This window comes from Agelaius phoeniceus, chromosome 2, assembly GCF_051311805.1.
Source record: "Agelaius phoeniceus isolate bAgePho1 chromosome 2, bAgePho1.hap1, whole genome shotgun sequence".
NCBI lineage: Eukaryota > Metazoa > Chordata > Aves > Passeriformes > Icteridae > Agelaius > Agelaius phoeniceus.
The window spans coordinates 39,355,107-39,378,773 of record NC_135266.1 but is presented as its reverse complement, the minus strand read 5'-3'; the positions used below and the strand labels follow the sequence as shown (position 1 = coordinate 39,378,773).

The window sequence follows — 23,667 nt, the reverse complement described above, 5'->3', positions numbered from 1 at the left end:
ATTTAATTGCCAGACTCATAAGACTGCCAAATAAATTTCATTCCTTCTATGTCTGTACAGCCATACCTATGCATAGCTATCTATTCTTGCCCTCATTCTCACCCCTAAGGCTTTTAAGTACTTTTAAAATTAATTTCTAGCTAATATTGCTATCCCACCAGTGCAAAGAATAAAATCATTAAAATTAAAATGGTATCTATCACTGCCATACATCCCCTTCTAAGCTGCAGTTTTATTCCATTGTTCACCCTTTACACACTGTATCTTACTATTCTTTTAAACAACCAGCAGGATTAACCTTTCTGGTTGTATATGTAATGATTAATGCTGAATTGAAACAATCTGCACAGGTTAAACTGTACACTAATTTACAATGTGAGAGGGAGCTTTATGTCAAAAAGGAGCTTCAGTGCCAGCATTAATACATGCAGTTTTCCAAGTGATCTGCAAAAGTAACTACACCAGTTTACCATCCTGTCATTTCAATGATGATGCAAGTTCATAATGCTTTTTGTTGAATACACTCGCAAAATCACAATTCACAAAAATAAATAAGTTTGTGGCATACAACATGAGTTATACATACACTTACCTGTCTCGATATAAACTCCTTACTGGTTTATGGAAACACAGCACACTCACATGCTGAAGAGTTTTCTTAGAGGTCAAGAGTTTCAAAGCAGTCAAGTGGATTTAGACATGTAAGTTCCACTTAAGTAACAAAATAATCAAAAAGCAATTTTTGGAATTCCTGAAGCATAGTACATCATTAATTGTGAGAACCAGGCCATGTTCTAGAAATGTGTTCAATGTTAGAAAGAGGCAGTAAAGTAAATTTAAGGAACTCCCTTTTTTCATTATATTTTTAGCTGGAAAAAATAAACAGCTAATTTCTCCCATACACCCCTAAGTCTTCATGTTTTTAGCAAGTGCATGACTCTTTCACATCATGGGTTTTTTTATTGTTTTGTTTTGGTTTTTTTTCTTTTTGTTTTTCTTTCAAGACTGTTCAATATGTAGCTTTGTTTCAGTCTGCCATTTTTGATGACTACAAACCCATTCTGCTATATTTAATTGTTCTACATTTAAAATATTAGAAATTAAATTCTTCTGCAGAGCAGTGGTAAAACTCTCACTGAATTTGATGGTGCAAGGGTTCTATTTCTTCTCTTCTGTGCATCCCTTAAACAGAAAGGGGAAAAAAACCCCTGTGCTAGTCTCATCTCATGCCCTTCCCTCCTTACCTCTTCTCTCAGGAACAGGTAGAAGATCAAGCATTAGTGTTTGACTCAACTTAGCTCTGCTGTGCACTGAGAATCCCCCATCAATTTCCTCTCAGAAACCCAGTAAAAGGGCAGTGAATCATCCTCTTTTGCAGCTCATTGAATAAAAACCTGCCTCAGAATACTCAGCTGGAAGACTGACAAGCCAAAGTTGGTATTTCTGTATCACACACATACATTTGCCCAAGTATTATTGCAGGCAGATCTTTCCTGTATGTTTGGTTTTAGTTTACACAATGGCAGTCTCAGCTATAACAAACTCCACTCAATTTGCTATATCCCCTAGGAATTTACTCCTATCACTTCTTGAAGGGTGCTATTCACTGGCACCTCTAAGTCTCCTGACATAAATTGGAAGATGCCAATGCTGTAACTCAGCTATACCTTGCCTGACTTCATCCACATCCTTTGCAATCTTCATGTGAAGCACATTCAGTAGTATCCTTGAAAAAAAGACATTGCTACCTCTTCCCATGGAAATCCTTCTGGACTGGTAGCAGCACAGGAGCCACTGTGGTTCCACAGAGCATACAAAAGGCATGAATTCAGCAGAAAAGCAAGACCTCCACCAGAAGAAATGGATCAGATTATCTTCCAGAGACAGAACATGAGATTGTTCACCTATAATAAACTTGCTCAGGGAGCTTTTCCAGTTGTTTTCATTGTTTCTGTCCTGTTCCAGTGACTGATATGCATAAAGTTGTACAAATGTGTACGCATGTGAGTGGAGGAGCACATCTATAAGTTCTGATTAAGTGGCAGCAACGAAAGAGATGGAGAGTAGCTCTAAATAGTGGAGGTTATCAGCCTTGGCTAAGGACAGATATTATAGACCAAAGTTTGCTGAATCCTGGCTAAAGAAGAAAGAAATAAGAATTTAAGGGTCTGTGAACAGATCTATTGGTAGTGGCTTCTGTGCTATGAAGCATTAGGAAATTGTACTTTTGGCAGAGGATGAAATGGACCTACTAAGTGTAAAAATAGTAAGACTTCTCTTGCAAACAACCATGAATACTCAGTGGCAGGTAGTTTCTAAGTAAAAGAGAAATGGCTTAAAGGATACTGAAGAAAACTGAGATATTCAGGATGATAGTTCTGAGCCAAAAGAATAACAGACTGGATAGCAAAGGTTTATGCAGCTAAAGAGAGGATGAAGGAGGGAACTGGATGTACAGCCTGCTTTCACTAATTAGTGTTTCAGTTCCTCCTCTCAGTTATCTAGGATCAGGGAAGTGAAGGCCAGAAATAACGAAGCATGGCACATGTACTGCCAACTCCCCTATTTTAGCAGTGTCTGTAGTAAAACACCTGAAATCAAGCCCACTAGTGAATATATCTGCTTTCCTCAGAATTCTGAAAAGTTTATGACAGAGAAAAGGAAATTATTTATATACACTCTTGGTAATGGGCAATTAATGAAATGTCACTACATATAATATATGCACCAGGTGGCATTAATGGCAAAATAATATATGATACTTAAAGTATGATGTTTCAGGCTACTATTCAAAGGATAAGATGAAGATTCAATGAAAATGACTGATAATGGAAATTATTATGGAAGTTCCTGAAATACTGCAATTTAAATATGTTGTGGGTCTAGGCCTATAAAAATGGAAAAGTCTGTCACAAATGTTAAGACTGTGTGATTATTAAGAGATGTCTCTGCCTGAATTAAGGTGCCAGCAAAACCATATGTCGAAGTCAATAGTACTAATCTTATTTAAAATAAAATTTGAAGTAGAGAAATAGAAAGAAATAGAAGAGAAAGGAGGGTGGGGAGAGGAGAAAAAGAGAGAGAGAGAGAGCGATATCAAGAAGACAGTCACCACTCATGGATCCAGCAGCACCTCATTGATCTTCTTTCACTCCAGCTTCTTAGTGGCAGGGGGTACTGAGGTCATTCAAAACTTTTCACTATTTATCCATTTTACTAAACACTGAGAACGCAGACTGATTCCCACTAGAGGCAAGGGAATATTCCCTTGCCTCTAGTGGGAATCAGTCAGCATTCTCAGTGTTTCTCATCTTCTGGGTTGGTGAGTTTCTGGGGTAGGTGGGCCATGAGTTGGTTATGGTGATCTCCCCCTTCTGGAATTACTCTTTACCCAGAGCTGATTTCAGCACAGTTGCTGAGTTGGCTTTCCTCGTGGCTGCATTCTTTATGTCCATTACCAGAGATGCATTCTCCTCCCCCAGATTTGTTTACATACCTCAATGTCTGAGATTGCACTTGAACAGTAGTACCACCTTTCTCTTATCTCAATCAGCTTGAAGATCTGAATCTACTGTATTGCACTGCAGCCTACAGCTTGTTAAAATGCATAGGGCAGGTAAAGATGTGGCTTTTCAGGTATTACTTTAAAAATTCACAAAGGATAAAGGATGTAGACTTTGACATGATTGTGCAAATACTCTCTGTAAAACAGAAGCATTTATGTGAATCAAATCACTCATAAGAAAATATGATTTTGAAAACTCTAGGTACCTTCTAATTATTTCAATAGGATTTAATAAATGCAAAATACTTGTGAAAATCCAGTATGCGTGTTTACTGAAGCAGGATTTTTTCTTCACATCTTCACATCAGAAATAGATTATTAAGGCCTAGTGAAGACAGAGGAGGTAGACTTTGGCTCTAGTGATTCACATGAAAAACACTGGCACACCTAAAATAGGAAGGTAAACACCTGCAGTACAATGCAATCTGTAGAGTGATGGGCACCACTGTATTCAGACCCTCCACTGCCCTCTGGCAGTGCTCATTGCTTTCCACTGGCTCTGTGTCACTATGGTCCTACCACTGTCATCTGCCTGGGGCTTAAGGACACATGAGATAAGTCTGGACCACACTGATTCTCAAGAGTCACCTAAGAGACCCCAAGAGTAACAAAAAGATATTACAAAGTGATTTGCTTTAAAAGGTTTCAAAAATCTAAAAAATTACTCTAAAAAGAACAAAATAATAACATACAGATTTGCAGTACAGGATATTCTTTACAGTCCTAGTGAGAAGAGACCTTTGTGAAATATTAGAAATATGGAAAATACTGAGGGGTAAAACAACCTGCATGAAGCATACAAACCAAAACCCTGCTAGTTTTGTTCTAAGACTCTGCAGTCTTCCACTTTGCTCAAATTTGTGGTCCAAATTACACCTCCAAAAGAAGTCATGCTGCTCCTGCTGTTGCTCCTAACACTTTGATTGCTCTAATTGTACTAAGCACAGAAAAGCCACATGACAATTTAAATACCTGTTTTCAATTTGATAGGATTTGAAACATTGGACATATTTAACCCCAGAAGTAAGTAAAATTTTCTAAAGGAAATTCAGCTGAACTTCAGTTTTAGTGGCATTACTGAATAGTTCCACTGATGCTCATGTGCCCCAAAATTTCTAAATACCAATTATAAGTACAATCTGTACTGAAGTCCATAGCTAAAAAAAATTCTAGAAAAATGGTATACTCTGCCTGTTTAGGTCAAAGCAAAAAGACTGAAGTAAAAAAAAAACCAACAAAACAAACAAAAAAAAACCAAGGAAAACACTTAAATGAAGCAAAAAACAATTTTCATATTTTTATTGTAGAAGATTTTTGCTTTATTAATTTGACCATGATGTTGTAGGAACTGAATGTCACTGCCTAATGAGTGAACTCTGGTGGTGGGTTGACCCTGCCTGGAGACCAGGTTCCTATTGACCCACTCTATCACTCCCCTCCTCAGCTGGAAAGAGTGGGGGGAGAAAAAGCTCGTCAAGACAAAGGCAACTTAATAAAGTACAAGCAAAGGCTGCATGTGAAGCAAAAGGAAAACAAAGGATTTATTCTCTAATTCTTATCAATTATTTATTATCTTATCTTATCAGCAGGTAAAGTCCAGACACTTCCTGGAAAGCAGGGCTTCAGCATGCATAGCATTTTCTCTAGAAGATGCATTTTGTAATAACAAGTATGTGTGTGTCCTCTCCTTTCTCTTAAAGGCATTCCTTTATAACTGAACAGACATCCTATGGTATAGAACATCCCTTTGGTCTTCCAAGCTCAGATGTCCTGGCTGTATACCCTCTCCAGATCTTGCCCAGCCCCAACCTACTGGCAAGGGGAAGATGTTGGAGAGAGCCTTTATGCTGTTCAAGCACTGCTCAGCAGCAGCCAAAACATCTTTTTTAACAAAGCACAGCACTATGACAGCTTCTGTGGGGAAAACTATCTCCATCTCAGCCAGACACAACATGTCTGTACAGACCAGTACAAAAGAAAGTCAAGATTTATAAAAATTCCTTATGTAAAATTTATTTCTTCTGGAGCAGGTTTTCTGTGGGCCCATTTGAAAATCAGGGGCTACACAAAAGGTTCTACTTTAAGCTTGTCAAAAACCACGAAGTTCAGAGACCTTGACTAACTGTGTCAGCCAATCCTTGTGGCAGGATGGCCAAGCCCAGGAAGTGGTGGTGAATGGAGTTACATCCAGCTAGCAGCTGGTCACCACTGGGGTTCCCCAGGGCTCAGTGCTGGGGCCAGTCCTGTGTAAATATCTTTATCAATTGGCTAGACAAGGGAATTGAGCAAACCCACAGTCAGCTCACAGAGCACACCAAGTACGGAAGTGTAGATCTGCTGGAGGGCAGGAAGGCTCTGCAGAGGGATCTGAACAGGATGGATCAATGGTTCAAGGCCAATGGCATGAGGTTCAACAAGGCCAAGTGCTGGGTCCTGCTTGGGTCACAACAGCCCCATGTAGCACTGCAGGGCTGGAGGCAAGTGGCTGGAAAACTGCACAGCAGAAAAGGACCTGGGCTGCTGGTCCAGAGCTGTTGAACATGAGGTGGCAGTGAGCCCAGGTGGCCAAGAAAGGCAATGGCATCCTGGCCTGTATCAGCAATGGTGTGGCCAGCAGGACCAGGACAGTGATTGCTCCCCTGTACTCAGCACTTGTGAGGCTACACCTCAAGTCCTGTGCTCAGTTTTGGGCCCCTCACTACAAAAAAGACACTGAGGTGTGGAATTGTGTCCAGAGAAGGGCAACAGAACTGGAGAATGGTCTTATGAGGAATGGCTGAAGGAGCTGGGGTTGTTTAGTCTACCTGAAACAAGACTGTAGTGAGGTGGAGACCCAAGTGACAAGTCTTCTCCAAAGTGACAAGTGACAAAATGAAAAGAAATGGCCTCAACTTTCACCAGGGGAGGTTTAGATTGGATATTAAGAAAAATTTCTTCACAGAAAGGGTTCTCAAGCATTGGAATAGGCTGCCCAAGGAAGTGATGGAAGTGTTCAAAAAACCTGAGGGAATGAGGGAAATGGTTTAGAGGTGAAGATGGCAGTGTTGGGTCAATGATTGGACCTCTATGATCTTAGAGGACTTTTCCAACCCTAACAATTCAATTATTATATGATATAACTCTGACATACAATGGGTTTTGAAAACCTACTGCCTGAGATGAATTCAAAATACTTAATCCTAAATCTCCCTAGAAGATGCCAAGGGCCTGATGTGACCAAGTTTCCTGCTGCAGCAGGCAGCTGCTAATAAGAACTATTGCCAAGGAATATTCTAATAAGAACAATTGCCAAGGAAAACCACAAACCACTACCCTTTTATAAGCCTAATCATAGTTAAACACCTGTCCATTTTGTCTTTCTGATGTGATTCTAATCTTTTAAGTCTGCAGGAAAATTCCATGTTCAAACTGAGTAAGTCGTGCTTTATTTTTTTCAAATGCAAATCAGTGAGAACAATAACATGTTTTCTTTCTTTTATTGTTTACTTTCAGGAGCTATATTGCTACAAACTGTGGCTAGTAATTTACTTTGGTTGCAATGAACAAGAACAGACAGTTCAGCAAGCAAATGGAAAGCTATGGAGAAGAAGCTACAAACTGTGTTTAACTCATTGTTAACGTATGTGGTTTGGTATAATAGTTACAAAGAAAAATACAGGCAGGCAAGAAAGAGGAAGCAGGGTGATTAGGAGGGAGGTTGTACACCTTGGAAACTGGCAATAGGAATGCAATTCTGTATTCCCTTTTTTAAGAAATTACTTTTCTTTTTGATGCATGTACGCAATACCAGAGAAAGAAAAGCATAGACAAAATTACAATAGGGATTTAATAACTATTAAGTTAATTAATATTTGTTAATGTCAGAATGTTGCCTATGGGAAGATTTAAAAGTTGTCTTAAAAATGACAGCCCTGTCACCAAATACATAAATGTCTTTTTATAAAGCTCCTTACTGATATTCCAAGTCTATTTCCCTTTTTGATGTTTCCTGAGCTTTGGGAGTTCTATATTTATACACAGGCATAAACAAAAAACAACCATGTCCCATGACTGATGTTTATAATCCTCAGACATCCCTGCCTGCCCTCTTGTTAGTGATTGCGTGTTACAACAGCCTGTGTTCCTGACTGTCAAGTTTTGTTCTTTCAATTCTTTGTTTCATTGAAACTGAGCACCCATCTACCCATCTCAAAATTGCAACCAATAATCTTTGCACTCTTTTGTGCTATTTCTGCATAATTTCAGGAAAATTATTTCATTAATCTGCAACTGTAATCAATTAAAATGCTGCACTGTTACTTTATGTAACTTCTTCCTACAAACAAGTTCCGGAGGCCAAAATGATAAATGGGTTAAAAAAAAGAAAGGCTAGACAAGTAGATAGGTGATAAATCCATCAATAGATACTAAATATAATGGCCTTAATTTAACATCCACTTCAGAAAGTCCCTAAATGACTTACTGCTGGAGTGCAAGGCAGGGAATGAGGGCATAATCGGGTATCCAGAAGTTCAGAGAAGGATAAGCTATATATGATTATTTCTGGGACTGGACAATTTTTAAGACATGGCAAATGCACTGTTTATCTGCTAGTTTTATGAGCACTGCAGGGTTTCCATTAATCTATGACATTCCTGGATATCCCTGCAAAAAAAGGAATCAAAAGGAAAGCAATGTGTTAAAGTTATTTTTTTGGGGGGGATAGCCCCCCAAATGGGCTTTAATCTTATTAAATATGAATTATTGATCAAAACACTGTGAAAAGAAAGCAAAATCTTAAAATCTGGATAAACTCAAACATTTTACTAATCTCACCATGCATTATTGTTTCAGTTCTATCAAACCAAACTAAAATGAATGTAGACTTCCTAAAAAAAATCATGCATTTAAAGGCTTTGCAATATATTGAAGGCATTCTTTACTTATTAAGACTCTAGTGAGAGATATGTTAGCTATTTTCAGAGGGCTTGGGTGAGTTTTTTTTACTCAGGAACATGATGCATAAATTTGAATCTACGAAAGAGTTAATCAGACTGGGAAATATATAACCTGCCTTTAGGACACATTCAATTAATATGCATTCTTCTGACCTTTCTTAGCTAAGTATATTGCCACTCAATATCCTGTGAAGTATGAGTTCTTAGTAAAAGATAGCCAAGACTCTCTACTGCCCTGTATAATTTTAATTAAAATTCGCAGTAAGTTTGGTTTTATTAATTTTTCTCTGGGCTTTGCAAACATTACTGCTGAAAAAATGAAAGGGAATATTATTAAAAGTTCTGTTTCAACACTTTCATGAGTCTGGGCCTGTCCTTTGGTGGAACTCTACTTATTTAGTGTATTGAGTTATTTGGAATTTAGTTCCTCAACACATTATATTGTGCATTGGGAGAGGAAATATTCTAATGGCTAAGGGAATGGAGAAAGACTCTGGAGATCTGGGTTCAATTTATTGGCTAAGCCCAAATTTCCTGTAGACCTTGAGAAAACTACTTAATAGGTTTCTTGCTGTTCACATTCCTTATCGTGGAAAAATATATCTCTGTGAGATTTGGCTACTGTGGTATTTAAACATACTAAGTAACTGCTTGAGAGGCACTGCAATAAAATAGGACTGTGTTGAGTTGGGAAATAGATATATCCAGCTCTCTAAAGCAGGGAGTGATGGAGAAAAGAATAACTTGACTTTTGTGTGATGTGTTTACAAAAAAATGTCCCTAATATATGCTTTGGAAGACACTTAGAATCATAGAATATCTTGAGTTGGAAGAGACCCATAAGGATCACCAAGTTCAATTACTTCCATCTACAACCAATTCCCATGGACCAGCTAGATCTGCTGGGTTTTACTAGTCTGGTCTTGTATAATGATGCTTCTCCCACAGACCAGGGTTTCACCCTGTCAGGCCTTGCTAGCTGAGGTAGAACATTGCAATGGTGAATGGAGCACTGCAGGCCTGGAGCTATGTCTGAGGAAACAATAATTCAGACAGAGATACCCTGCAGGCTCTGTGCAGAGCCTTTTTAACTAGCTTTATCTCACACAAACGTGTGGTGGTCGCACCAAACTGCTCAGTTAGGTAAAACAAATGGGGAGGTTAACCATGTCTGCTATGGCAGCTGATCTACAAAGAGGTTTTACAAAGGAGGTCCAGAATCCCAGCTGGTGAGTAGTGTGTGAGTAGTATGTTTATCCTGCTGGGTAGGTGAGTGACACTGGGCTTGCCAAGATACCCCTCTTGTCTCTCCCAGAGCCCACGTGCCTGTCCTCAGGGCACACTGCACATGGGCAGAGCACAACTAACATGCGTGGGCAGATATGGGATCTGCAAGGGACTCTTGCATACAGCAGCATAATAGGTAACAGTAAATCAGACAAGAGGGCAAGGAAAATGGGCACTATTATGGTGCTTTTGAAGAACTTTAACTCAGTCACCCAAGTTTTCCTTAATTTTACAGAAGTGGCTGGAAGTGGCAACATGAAAAATTAGTATGGTTTCTGATTATGACACATCCTAATGCAGGCTGTGGAAGGTTTTATTTTGGTATAATGGTTTTGTGTTTATTGTATTTTTCTTTTGAGTGTTCCCAAAGGTGCTTTGTGGTCTTTTGTTACTTGTTCTCACTGTTCCCTATGACTGGCATTGATTTAAAATATTGATTTTCTTTTCTTACTGAAAAATAATCTTTGTGTTTTCCATTTCACCAGGAACCATTTAGCACAAATTCATGCTGAGGCTCCACGTTGCCACATTATTTTGCTGTTGTTGATATTACTTTAACATATTATAGTGTGTTAGAACTTCCTGCCGACCATGAGTTACTCCTACAAGCTCAGTAGGAAGCTGTCAGTTCACAAATAAAGAAAAACTGAGGACTATTTTTTAGAAAAAAAGCCTTGAAAAATTCTTTTAGCATGTATTTACCCTTTAAAGGCACATTGTGTCTCTTATTTTTCTTTTCCTATTAATTTCAGAGGTTGCTAATAATTTTGTCACTATTTTCTTTTTGTCTTTCTGTCTGCAAATACTTGTAAAGAACACATACTCATTTAAAGCTGACCTGGAAAGATGCAACTCATATCTTCCATGCAACTGTGGTTGGTATTACTAACTACAAATAATGACATCTTCAGCTTTCTCAATACATAGTTTTGTAATGAACAGAAAAATTATGAACAGCTTCCCACTGTGGCTCCTGTGGGAAACAAGCCAGACAGCAATACCCTGTTCATGTTAATAGTTTGGGCAAAAATGAAATGCACAGCTGAAGATAGAATGATATTTAGAAAAAGCTTGAGGACACTGTGTCTGATGTGTCAGCATGAATGGAAGTGGTCACTTACAAACTCCATATGCTCTCCTACTCTGACACTAAAATCTTCAACAGATAAAATATTCACTTTTAATCATATGTGCTTCACCTAGGAAAGAAATAGAAGGTCACAAAGCTATGATCTGAGCAAGCAAGTGGCATTGTTATTATTACAGCACTTTTGAACATATGATTAGTGTCAGAAATTCAAGCATACCTTTTTGCATCAAAAAAGGTCAGTCCTTCATGCTACGTATTATCTCAATTTGTTAAAAGAATTCTGTAAAATTACAGAACTCTAGAGAAACTTAAAGGAGACTAAAATATGAAAAGCAATATCCAAAGGCATAAAAAAAGCCATAGAAGGTGGAGGACATGGCCAGAGAAGAAGGAATTGAGTGTTTCAGCAGTTTCATGATGGATATATTAAATATGAGAGAGAGAGACATGAAACAAAGCAGTACTTAGGGATTTTCACTGCAGGAATAACAGAAAAGAATACACAAGTGGGTTTAATCTTCTTTTCTTTCATGGGAAGTAATTATTGGTGAACAAGAAAAGTTGGAAGTCTATTTATATACTAATTTGATCTTTAGTGTAACTTAGGAATCAACAGCAGAAGGTATTTGTCATATTCACTTCTTACTTCAGTGGCTTTCATTAAATGATATACATGTATTTCTTCCAATTAACTGGGATCCTCTCTTACAGTGGAAGAAAAATCTTCTCTTTCAGTTTGCTAAAATTAAGTTTTGATTTAAATGAGTTTATTATTTGAGTACAGGGGTTTATTCAGAAGAAGATTAAGTGATTCTAAATCCTAAATTTCTGAGGCTGCAAATAAAAAAAACCCCGTTTTTATTTTATGCCCTGTTCTCATTTAGAAAGCCTAGAAATTGCATCAGTTGACAGAAGCTTGGACACTTCAGTGATGCACTTAGCACTGAAACAGTACTGAAAACCAACCACATTAGTTTTACTGAGGGGACTCGGGAGCAGAGTATGGCAAGTGTAATGTAACAGTAAACGGGTAGTTTTGGTGAGGTAAAAACAGAAAATGAGGAGGAATGGAAGGCTCTGCAGAGAAACTAAACATGTGGGCAACAGAAGAACATATACAATATAGTCCAGCCCCATCCCACTTTGGTATCCTCAGTTGTATCTGGGGAGATAGTAAATACTGGGCATTATGAAAACAAACCCAAAGAGATTTCCATTGTTTTCTACTTGTACATAGAGTATGGGAAGAAATGGAGAAAGTGTGGTGAATAGTGTAAAGGGGTGGATACCCCAATATCTGACTAACTCTCAGAAACTGGCTGGGGATTCACAAATGAGCTGCTGTTAAATATGTGCTCAGTTTTAGCTTTATACTATTTCAGATGAGGAAGGTAAAGCTGTTACCATCTTCTGCTGTTTGCTTGCCTCGTTTTTTCAGAGGCCTTAACCATAGTAGCAGCTGCAACTGAAGGGACAGTGTGGGGATTGACTGACATAGACTTTGCTTATGCCAGCAAAGCAAAGCTAGTTTATTACACAGTTTAACAGTATTTATAGGTCAATATGTATAGTAGAGGAAATGTATTTGAATATCTGTATAGAGGCTTTGCCCCAGAGGTCCCAGTTGCCCTCAATGGGCTGCAGCTGTGATGTCCTTAATTGGGCTGCAGCTGTAACCAATGAAGATGACCGGGATAAAAGGGGGTGGGTTAGCCAGTCAGGGAGAGCCTTGGAGGAGCCCTGAGCTGAGAGAGAACAGTGTGCAGAAGAAGGAGTCTGTGTAGCGAAGATCTGCAGCCATGAGAATACATCAGAGAGGTATGGACTTTAGAAATCTAATAACAATGGACTTTAGAAATCTAATAACAATATGGGACTCTAGAAATAATAGAAGAACAACAAATATGTTCATACAAAATTTTCTACTCTGATCCCTTTGTCCTGGTGTCCTTTAGAAACACAATCTGCTGATTATTGTTCTTATGCTAGTAATATCCTTTGTTATCTCTTTTACTGGTAAGGTCTTTGTTAGATCTTCTTTTGTTAAAGTGGTCAGTGTTAGAAGGTCAGAGTGACCAGACATGATGTCTTCACTTCTGTTCTTGCCCCTAGTTTATCTCTCCTTTGGCTTTCACTGTACCAGGGCCAAAAGGTCTGTGGAGCTACCCAGTTCAGCTTCTGTAGCTGTCTGATCTCTGACAGGACAGAAAGATGATGATTTACTCCTGGGACACCTCAGTTCCCTCTCTTGCCTGATAATATAAACTGGCATCCACTTTAGTTTATGTTACTTAAAGAAGGTATGAATTCAGATGGCTGAAATGATTGCAGTTTATTCAGCTCAAGGAAGGAGGGGACAGGACAAATACAATGTAAATAAAAGTGGTAAGAACCACCATCCTTTTATGTTATGAATTAAAAGATAATCTTATAACACTAGAGTACCAAACATATTTTGCCCATATACTTTTTTTTTTTTGGCATACTGTAATTCACCATTTTGTATTGAAAGAGACCAGAAAAACAGCAAGCTTCTCAAACACCTGGAGCCCCTTTGTTGAACTTGAGTTGATTTGTCAGTATTCATATTGTACCGGGGGCCCAAAACCAGACACAGTATCTGGATCAGGCTTACCAGTGCTGAACAACAGGAGATAATTCCTTCCACACAATGACCCAGGATCGTGTCGACCTCCTCTGTTGCCAGGGAAGGCTGCTGGCTCCTGTTCAGCATGCTGCCTACTGAGACTCCCAGGGCCTTTTCAGCAGAGCCCAGCCTCAGCTTTTGCCACAGCTGGTTTCTCCTGAAGTGCAGCCTGTCCTTAGTGAATTTAAGCTAATGTCCCTGCTGGTCCTTTCCCCAGGCCTGCTTATGTCCCCCTGAACAGCAGCTCTGCCCTTAACTGTTTCCTTCCCAATCTTGCTGCATGGACACATGTGCTGCGTCTGCTCTCACAGACATTAATCTACCATTTAAAGATGTAAATTTGTGAAGAACTCTTAAATTTTAAATAGATTTGAGGCTTGTCATTTCATGCATGTGAAGTAAAGAGCAACCAGAAGTCAGGCAGTGCTTTTCTATCCCAATTGAAGTAAGCTCATTCTAACAGAGAGTGGGGCTTTGCATTACTCCAAGGTGGGAGAAGTGAGAATGAGACTATCAGAATCTGCCCTTCAGTACTTCAGATTCCCTGTCACAAAAAAAGTCAATATGAAACATTTGGGATAGGGATAGGCTGCTGCAAGGGGAAGAGTCTGAACACAGCCCTGCACTTGCATGAGCACCAGAAAAAAAAAAGTTATGCATTATTTTTTCCATAAAATGATTACCTAATATTCACAGATGCCATCTCTAGAAAGATACATTGATATGAGAACATTTTATGTTCTCATAAAATCAATGAATCACAGAATAGCTAGGGTTAGAAGGAGATTGTCTAGTCCAACCCCCTGCCAAGTGAGGGTCACCTAGAACAGTGACACAGGAATGTATCCCTTAGGTTTTGAATGTCACCAGAGATGGAGTCTCCATGACCCCCCTAGAAGCCTGTAAAAAAAGTGTTTTGCAAGATACCTGTTTTCTCTGTGACTTTGGTTCTCAGTCAGGAATGCTACATAACTTATATTAGTGGTCCTGTGGATTTAAATTTTGAATTGATTTTAATGCCTTTTAAGAGAAAAGAAGATGAGTCTGTTGGGGATGCAACATAGACTTTAAACAATTAAAAAATTTACTGTCAGAATCAGATGTAGGGCAGAACTCTGGGGCCATATCCTGCAGCAGTCCAATGTAGCCATTAAGACTCTGCAACATCAACATGTTTAAGAAAGGCTTAAGGTTTTATTAAACCAAAAACCCTCAGCATTCTCTGCTGAATTCAGTGTTATGCTTCTTCACCTTCATTTTTCCATGTTCTGTACAGTTGCCTACTGAGACAATATTGCATTTTTTCTGTAGCTTGTCAGGATATATACCCTGAAACAATTGAGGAATTAAAGGACACAGGGTTTAGTTGAGTTCTTTCATTCCTAAACTTATTAATAATATGTAATTTCTGCCAGAGTTAGGTTTCAAAGCTAATACCCTGCCAAAATAAGTGTCAGCTTACAACTCTCATAGCTATCTCTTTTGTTTTGCAGATACTGTTTGCATATGTTGCCTGGAAGAATGTAAGAAGAAGTCTCAAATTTGCTTATAATACATCTATTCTGCCCATCTGAGGTGAAGTGTGGAACAGTTTTATTCCATGCACCTAAGTCAATCCTCCAATACAGCCTCCAACAGTCCTATGTCTTCCCCATGAATCACACAACCCATGTAGACCAGGCTCAGGTCTCCATGCTACCAAAATCACTCAAACAGGGACACTGAGAGCCAGTTACCCAGGACAGCTACTAAAATTTACAAAGATGGAAACTCCACCACTTCCCTGGGCAGCCTTGCCAGCACTCAGTCACCACCAGAGTAAAAAACTGCTTCTTGGTTTTCAGAGAGCCTCCCACTGTTTAATGCTGTGCCCTTTGCTTCTGGTCCTGTCCGTGAAAGAGGTTATTAATGCTTTTGCAGGGCACCAAGGCAATGGAAGATAGTTTATATCTTACTTTCCAGCGTCTAACTAAACAGGTAGCACAGGACAGCCCCTGAAAAATCTCTGGTTCAGGGAAAATAGGAGTATGAACTGCAGGAATTGCAGAGATGTCCCCAGTGCCATCAGCAACTCGTGATTGCTGTGCTTGGCACTAGACAGGTCTTTAATCTCCAATGTGTAAAATACTTCCTCCTGTTAACTTGACAAGTATTTTTCTACCAGAATTTAGCCTGCAAACCCACAAATCCCAGAAGCACAAGTCTTTAAAATCAGGCAGGAGATAGGGACTGCTGCTTCTATTTAAAACTTTTCAGAGCTGTTTAAATTGTTGCTACATCTATTTAGTTTCTCTCCACAATATTATCAGCTGTTATTGCTATACCACAACCACCACACACCACCTCTGAACTCCATTAGGTTCCTACAGGTAGCTGGAACCTATCCATGGCTATGGAGAAACACATCTCCACACCACCTACAACCTCTATATTCCACACCTCTGCACCCCATCATTGTCCTACAAATAGAACGTATACATGTATGGGACATGCAGATATCTAAAAATACAGATAAATAAAGTGTACCTAAGAATAAATCTGAGACCCGCACAGAGGAACTTAGGTGGTTGGAAGCCACCAGTGCTGAGTATTTTAGGGGTTCCTAGGAGCTGGCTGCACAGCTCTCTGATATTGGCCCAATGCAAAACAAGAAACAACAAAAAATATATAGATATATAACTGATTTTTATAGTAATTTCCATATGTCTTTAAAAAAAAAAAGCCTGGATTGAAATTTATTGTAGTCATGCTTTATAGCTCACTGCTGCTGAAGGAAGCAGTTCTCACATTCCTAGACTGCTCCTACTAATGTTCTGGGCCCTTTCTTGTGTCAGAAAAAACATTTTTGCAGCTGCAGGGAGTCTGATCAATAACAAATTCACTCCTCTCCTCCTGCCAACTTTAACTCCATTTCCCGAACAAGTGCATAAATACAGTGCCAGCTCAGGCACATAGTGAGAGGGAAGTATAGCAATGAGAAAGGGTAAGACTATCTTCTTTCTGCAATTCTCACATTATGACATGATGGAGACCAAAAAAATCCATTTCTCAGACATTTTAAAATCATTAGATCACCCTAATATGTAGACCAGTAGTTAAAAAAAACACAAAAAGTATTACATCACACTGAATACTTATATTAATGAATGCAGAGGTATCTAATGCATGGAAGTTCCAAATTATACAAAGCAAGTCTTACAGCTCAACTCTTATTTCTGATATCTAAAAGTTAGAGTGTGCATAAGACACATAAAACATAGAACAGCAATCCTGTTCACTGCCTCCATGATGACAATACCAACTCAATACAGCTTATTTGTCAATAGGGACAGTAATGCCATGAAAGATAAACTTCCTAATGGAAATTAGGACATGGACTTCATATAGTTAATGGACTATTGGACTAATGGACACATAATAGAGCTCATGCAGTTTAATGTCTTAAAAAGGGTGCTAAAGCACTGTTTCAGGGCTTCCCCTATTTCACGAAAGGATGACGAACAAGAGGGAAACTGCCGATTGAGTGGTAAATATAAGAAGTTGAATGCATGAGGTTTATGTCCACTGGAACACAATTAACTGTGTTCACATGATTCCCAAACTGGGCAAAAATGCAATGCCACAAAGGCAGACCAGGTAACTCAGATGGTATCTTAATTTTCATCTGAAATTTTCACAGTGAGTTCACCTATATTTTATCCACATACTGGAGACTGTTACTTGAGAACACCACAAATGATGTTCCTGTTGCTGTCAAAATCAGGAATTAAATTTGGGAATACGAATAATCTATTAAGACATATGCTATAATCAAATACATGGCAGTGGTTTGGCAAAGAGATATTTGAGAATGAACAGCTTGTGGAGGGGATGGAAGGTGCTTGCCAGCTTAGGGTTCAGCAATGTACATGCTGCCAACAAGAACCTGTATTTTAGCTTACGTGTTAAACCAAACATAACCAAAATACGTTGCCAGAAAATGCTATAGTAGATTTGGCCTTCTATTCTGGAGTTTGTTTTATCCAGAAATGACATTATTTAGCTTGCAAATAAAATCTTAAGCTGCAGTACAGTGCTCTGTTCTAAAAATGGATTTATAAAAACATTACTTATCTTAGTCTGGATTTATCTAAACAATGAGGATAGAGTTTCACAAATTAACTTCTATCCAAGTAGGAATATCAAATCTGGAAGTTTCAAACACAGTATGGCTTGCTCCCTACATGCTGCTTCTCCCTTTTTTGTGTGCCTATTTTCACAAGGGAACAAGAGAAATTAGGCACTTCTGTGTTTATTATGATTAATAATGCTTTGTGGCATATGTTATTGTATTTTGCACTTAATAAACAAGCATTTATGATGCAAATAATCTAGGAATGGAATATATTTGTATACAAATTCTGAGAGATAGAACATGATTAACTATTTTATTTTATATTTTACAATCGTAAATCTTTCTCTCACAAGCACACAAAACAACACCTTATCAGGAAGGATTTTTCCAACCTTTCCCTTTGGGTGTGGTACATCTTTATTTGTTGATCTATGATTTTCAAGAAAAAAATCTACAATGCAGAAAGCAAAAGGTTCAAAAAATGTATTACTAAAACTATGGTAGCTATTTCTCAGTATAATTTCCCTATAGCAACATTTGAGTGATGCTGGTAACACACATTTATTAAAAAGCAATGTCATACCTGTAGACATGCAGGAGCTCTGCCTTGGGGTTTATTCACATCAACAGCCACAAGCTGCCAACCTCCAGCAGCATCTTCATGAAACATCTTGAAAGGGAAGACTGTTGTCAGAAATGTTTTGTGTGGCAATAAATTCAAGTGAGATCTAATACATTCCCCTTAAGGACCAGCATGCATTTTCATGATAGCTAGTTTAAAATAACAGAGGAATGATTCTTTCTGCTACAGAAAAAAAGTAACATGCTTTTTCCAACAATTGTCTGATTTTACCCAGACAACATCAAACACAATGTGTTTCTATTAGTCCTAATATAGAAAACAATTCAGTTAATCTCTGACCAGCATCATTAGATAGTGGTACCTGTTCAGAATAATTTCCTTACTAAGATAAGCTTATCCTAAGAAAAAACAAATACATTGTGACCACATAAATAAACTACATAAATAAAAGGTGCGTTTGGTAATCTTTTTTACTGGCAAAATTATTTTACTGCAACGACCACTTTATTTTTGTTGCACTGATGCGTATCAGCAAGAGTAGCTCGACAGTCCTTATGTATAATTTCACAGAGATTAAAATTCCTGTAAATAGCTGAATGTTTCCAAACTCTAATGATGGCAATGGAAAAGGCTTTCTTGACCACAGTGATATTCACATTTTATCAATAGCCTCTGGGAGAGCAGACATAGGCATTCTGTTTCATTGGGTTTTTTTCCTCAGAAATCAGGACACAAAATGATGCTGGACATAAGGAACAGTGAGACACCATACCTGAAAGTGATTAAAACTGTCCTTGAAAATGTCCTTGAAAGAAAATGAATGGTTCTAGCATTTTGAGTGGCCACCTGCATATACTATGAAATGAAGTGTGGCAAAGTTCCCTCCTCACTCCCACCTTTTCTTTGACACCCAGCACCCAAACGAGCCACCTCAAGAACACAGCCACGGGAGGGTGGTTGAAGCTTAAAAGTCATCCTGAGAGAAGTGCTCATTAGACTGGGGACGGTGTCACCCAAATATGGCTGTAATTCCTCCAAGTCTTTATTTAGCATCTCTGCACTGGGAAGAGTTGCCAACTAAGATCAGCACAGTTATTTCTCTTACCATGTTTTTAAGTACATTGCTAAAGTTCTTTAGAAGAACCTTTTATCCTTTTATAGAGAACCCCTTCCTAGACTTCGACTCCTGGACACTCATTTCTTTTCTACAGGAATAAGTTTGAAGAACAGCTCAGTAATGTAAGAAGTGGGAAAATTAAGGCATAGCTCTCAAGGCTACTTCATGCACAAAACAAACATGGATTTTAACTTTTGTCTGGCGCTTTGAACAAGAAATCCTGCAGGATATTTTCTGTCCTTCTTAATACAGAAAAAGATAAATAATTTCTGCAGTTTGGTAACCTGGACTCTCTTGATATCCCATTATGTCACTGACTTGAGGAATGAAGCAGCCATTAGAATCATTTGCTTGTCTGCAGCCAGCAAGCTATTTTTAATTTGCATGATGCAGATTATATTCAACATATTCATGCTCTTTGCCATCATGACATCATTTTAGATATTTTATGTTTTTTAATGTTGGCTGCTTCTTGTGTTTCCCTACATTGAACTCTCTGTTCCATCCTCTAGTTTAGAGTATGTTGGATAAGCCTATATGGCTCAGAATTTGTCCTATGAACATTAGGTTCCTCAGACTAAGCATATGTCATGTAGAGAAGTCCTTGTTTTTAGACTTTAAATTGATATGACAAAGTCTGCTTTGAAAAAGACATATATATAGAGTAGAAATTACTGCCACAAAGTCTATTTGAGGCAAAAAGTATAGCAGCCGGAAGAAAAGGACTAGATTTATATATGGATTACAGGAATATAAAAAAGAATATAAAAATATTCAATAATTAATTTTGAAAACTTAAATCCTTTGGCTTAGTAAAATAAATCATCTCCAGCTACATGGTTAGAAAAAATTCCCTCGTGGGTATGTTTCACATATCTTTCTTTCTAAGAGCTTTTTGCAGGCAGTTGGTACTGGTTCTTCTCAGAGATGGCAAACTCCACTGCCCTGGAAAAGCCTGGTCTTTTGCCCATTTGGGACACATAACCTGATTGTTAAAATAATGAGTGAGAGAATTTAAATCTCAGCCCAGTAGCTCTTCGTTTTTATACTGGGTTATTTCCCACTACTCAGCCCACCCTTCCTATCACGGTTTCTTCTTACCCATTATTTCTATTCAGTGTCTCACTTTCTGTGGCTGCCCCAGCTGTGAGCATGGCTCTTTACTTGCCCTACAACCTATTCTCCCTTGGTCTCAACACACCCTTCTCAGTTCCAGGACCAGCTTCCCCAAACACTTCAGCTACCCTCTGACTCCTCTTCTTCCAGCTACTTTGGGATTTCAGCTCTTATTTCTTAGCACAGAAAGTGATATCCTACAGCCCTGACTTCAAACCCACCAATGACATGATAAAAAAGCATTATCATACTTTGTTAAAAAGAATGCAAACACAGCAATAGCCATATAGAGAACTGTATTATGGTCTCCATTATTCCTTTCTAAGAAAGACAAGTTAGATAATGCAACCAAGAATTAAAATTTTTATGAAAATTCATATATCAGGTTTAGAATATAGGTACCAACATGCAAAGTCAAATATATTGTATATGACAAGAACTTTTTGCTTATTATTAATTAATGAACTAAACCAAATCAAATCCCCAAAGAATCTCAGCATCTCAAGTGCTTCACCTGGGTGGTGGCAGTTGAAGTAGTACTGCTCCTGGACCCCCACATCTGCTGGAACTGCACTCTAATTTCTGCAAATGTCTCAATGATGACTGCAATAAAAACATTCTGTAAAAGAAAAAGAAAGAATGGCTGACACAAAGCTCAGCAAGCAGAAAAGAGAAGAAATTAATTCTAATATGATCCATGTTTCAGAACAATTTCAAAAGACATGTTTTCAGTACCTTAACAAGCCAGGCCAGAAAGAAAATTAAGGTGATGAAATAGAAATAGGAACGCCATCGGGGAAAACTGTCAATTGCTCGGTACATAAGGAACACCCAGCCTTCCTGAGAAGCAGCTTCGTAAACTGTAAATATGCTTGTGCCTGTCAGAGGAAAAAATGAAAATGTTTGTCATTAAGCCTCCCTGAAAGTTTTCAGTATCAGCAAACAAACTTTTATCTATCCTATTTTTGTTTTTTCTAAAGGAGGAGAGGGCTCTCCTCTCCTCCTTCAAAGTTTTTCAGGTGCATTTCCACATTTATTCCTTTTGCAGTTGAATATTAATTGGTATCAGATCAGACTGACTCTCTTCCCTCCCTGGACAGACACGTATAATCCCTTAGAAGAGTTCACTGCCAGTATGTAAATGCCTCCAAAGGCAGAATTTGTCCCGTCATTTGCATTCAGCAGCATCCCTGAGAAAAGGCAGATTTAACAAGAATCAACATTCAGTAGGTTAAAGAAATCACTTTTAATTCAGCAACAGCATCAGCAATACACCAAAAAGGTGCCTGATACTAGCAAGCACAGTAAGGACCTACAGCAAGCTACAGAGCTGTTTTGCAATTCAGGTAGTAGCTGCATTAACATACATATGTTGCCTTTAAAAAGCACTTTTAAGTTGAACTTGCTATATCACTCTTGAGGGGGTGGAGAGAAGATGAAAGGAAAATTATGAGAGACCTTTTTGTGCAGAAACCACTTTTGAATAACAGCTATAAAGCTACTAATTTTAAACACAAAGTCCAAACTCAACCAAATGTCTGAGTGATAATATGCTCTAGTCAGCTTGGCCTTCCTCTGCATCTCTGCAATGAAAGCTTCAAAATATAGACCAGTTATGGTTTGTAAGTCATTCTTGTTTAAAGCAATTTTATGTTCCAAAAAGAAACAAAATTAAACTGTGAAATTAAACTGTGAAATCTCACAAACTGCTGTGAAATCACAGAATTGTCCTACAGCCACCCGCCAGCTCTGCTCCACAACTGCTTCGTTTCATGGAATGGCTTTGATAAAAGAGAGGGAGCATGAGGAGCGCTGCCCTTAGCAAAACACAGCAGCTGCTAGCAACATAAAGATAGAAAGCTGACTATCTCATCCTTTTCACAGAGAAAGAAGTGGTTCTGGGCAGAAATTCCAGACTCCAGGAGTTTCCCCCAAAATCACAGCAGCCTATAAGGAGTGCTACTATTTTCCTGTTGAATTTGTAACATCTATATCCTTTTGTCTGCTAACAGGGATGGGATGAATATGGAACCAATTTTGTCTCAGGGTATCCCTTCTGCAGTAAATTTTCACTGATGAGAGGAGAGAGGGAAAAATTTGTTTTTTCTGTATAACACCTGCTTTTGATAGGTAGGTGTCAAATGGTCAAGATGGGCATGGTGGGTAGGCAAAACTGATAGTTTATTTAGTTACTGGATTCCTTGCTTTTTACTGCATATGGTTCTCAGGACCAAGGGAAAGAAATGAAAATAAAAGGAAAGGAAAAGCATTCAAGCATAGAAAGTAAAATCCTTTCTATTTCTTTAGAAGAAAAAGTGGTCTCTATCAATAGTGAAATACTCATCAGTGGTTATTTCATGGGTATTTTACATTTCAAAAATTCAAAATGTAATGGTTCAATTGTCTAATAATATACTGTTGCTGAACTGATTAAATTATTGAACAAAACAGTGCTGTTGAGGACAGGCAGAGATTAAGGGAAAAAAAAGAATCTATTAAAAGTTGCTGGCTAGGAAACTGTCATTAGTCATTACCAATGGGAAAGTCACAGTGAAGATTAGTAAAATAGAGGGGATGTCATGCAAAGTATTTATAACACTTGACTGGGCCATCTGCCACAGTAAAGCAATACTGTGAATGGACAAAAATGCACAATTAACCCAATTGAAATGAGTTTGCCTGTGACACTAAAGTAAAAATGTCTCTATAGTGTATAACTGGTAGAGGTACTCTTAAGACTGTCAGAAAGCAATCCCTCTTAAGAATATACATTCTTGCTTAACATATGTGACTAGAAAGTAATAGAACTTTCATTACTGATGCCAGGAACCATGCTGTTCACTTGGAAATCCTCTTTCATATAGAATAAGGGATGAAGAATAAGGGATGCAACACCATAAAATGTTTTGCTTTGAAAGAGAAGAATTATTCTTAGTTAACATCTACCTTACTGCATGTTTTTGCTCTTCTGTTTTGTTTTTTGTTTTCTGATTATTTCTTTAATTTTGGACTACATCTTCCTAAAGCCAATGAGTAAGTTATTAAAAGACTCTCCTCTCACAGCAACATACTCTGTTTTTCTCACCATGTTCAAAGCCATATGGAGGGTGAGAAAATATAAAAATTTTAAGTGATGGTACGATACATCCCAAAAAACCAGACATGGGAATGCTGCCATAAATGAAACCTAACATATGCCCCTCAGATCAAA

At 38.3% G+C, this 23,667-nt stretch overlaps 1 protein-coding gene across 5 annotated transcripts in view; it reads right to left on the bottom strand.

The window, feature by feature from the left end:
* Positions 1-23,667, bottom strand: part of NALCN (sodium leak channel, non-selective) — a 228,482-nt gene that overhangs the window by 127,454 nt on the left and 77,361 nt on the right. For all 5 annotated transcript variants that reach the window (XM_077173516.1, XM_054627926.2, XM_077173517.1 and 2 more), the window contains 3 exons: positions 21,192-21,334; positions 20,971-21,075; positions 18,224-18,310 (listed from right to left, as the gene is read on the bottom strand). In XM_077173516.1, the coding sequence (XP_077029631.1) occupies positions 18,224-18,310; positions 20,971-21,075; positions 21,192-21,334 (335 nt within the window). The remainder of the gene's footprint in view (positions 1-18,223; positions 18,311-20,970; positions 21,076-21,191; positions 21,335-23,667) is intronic.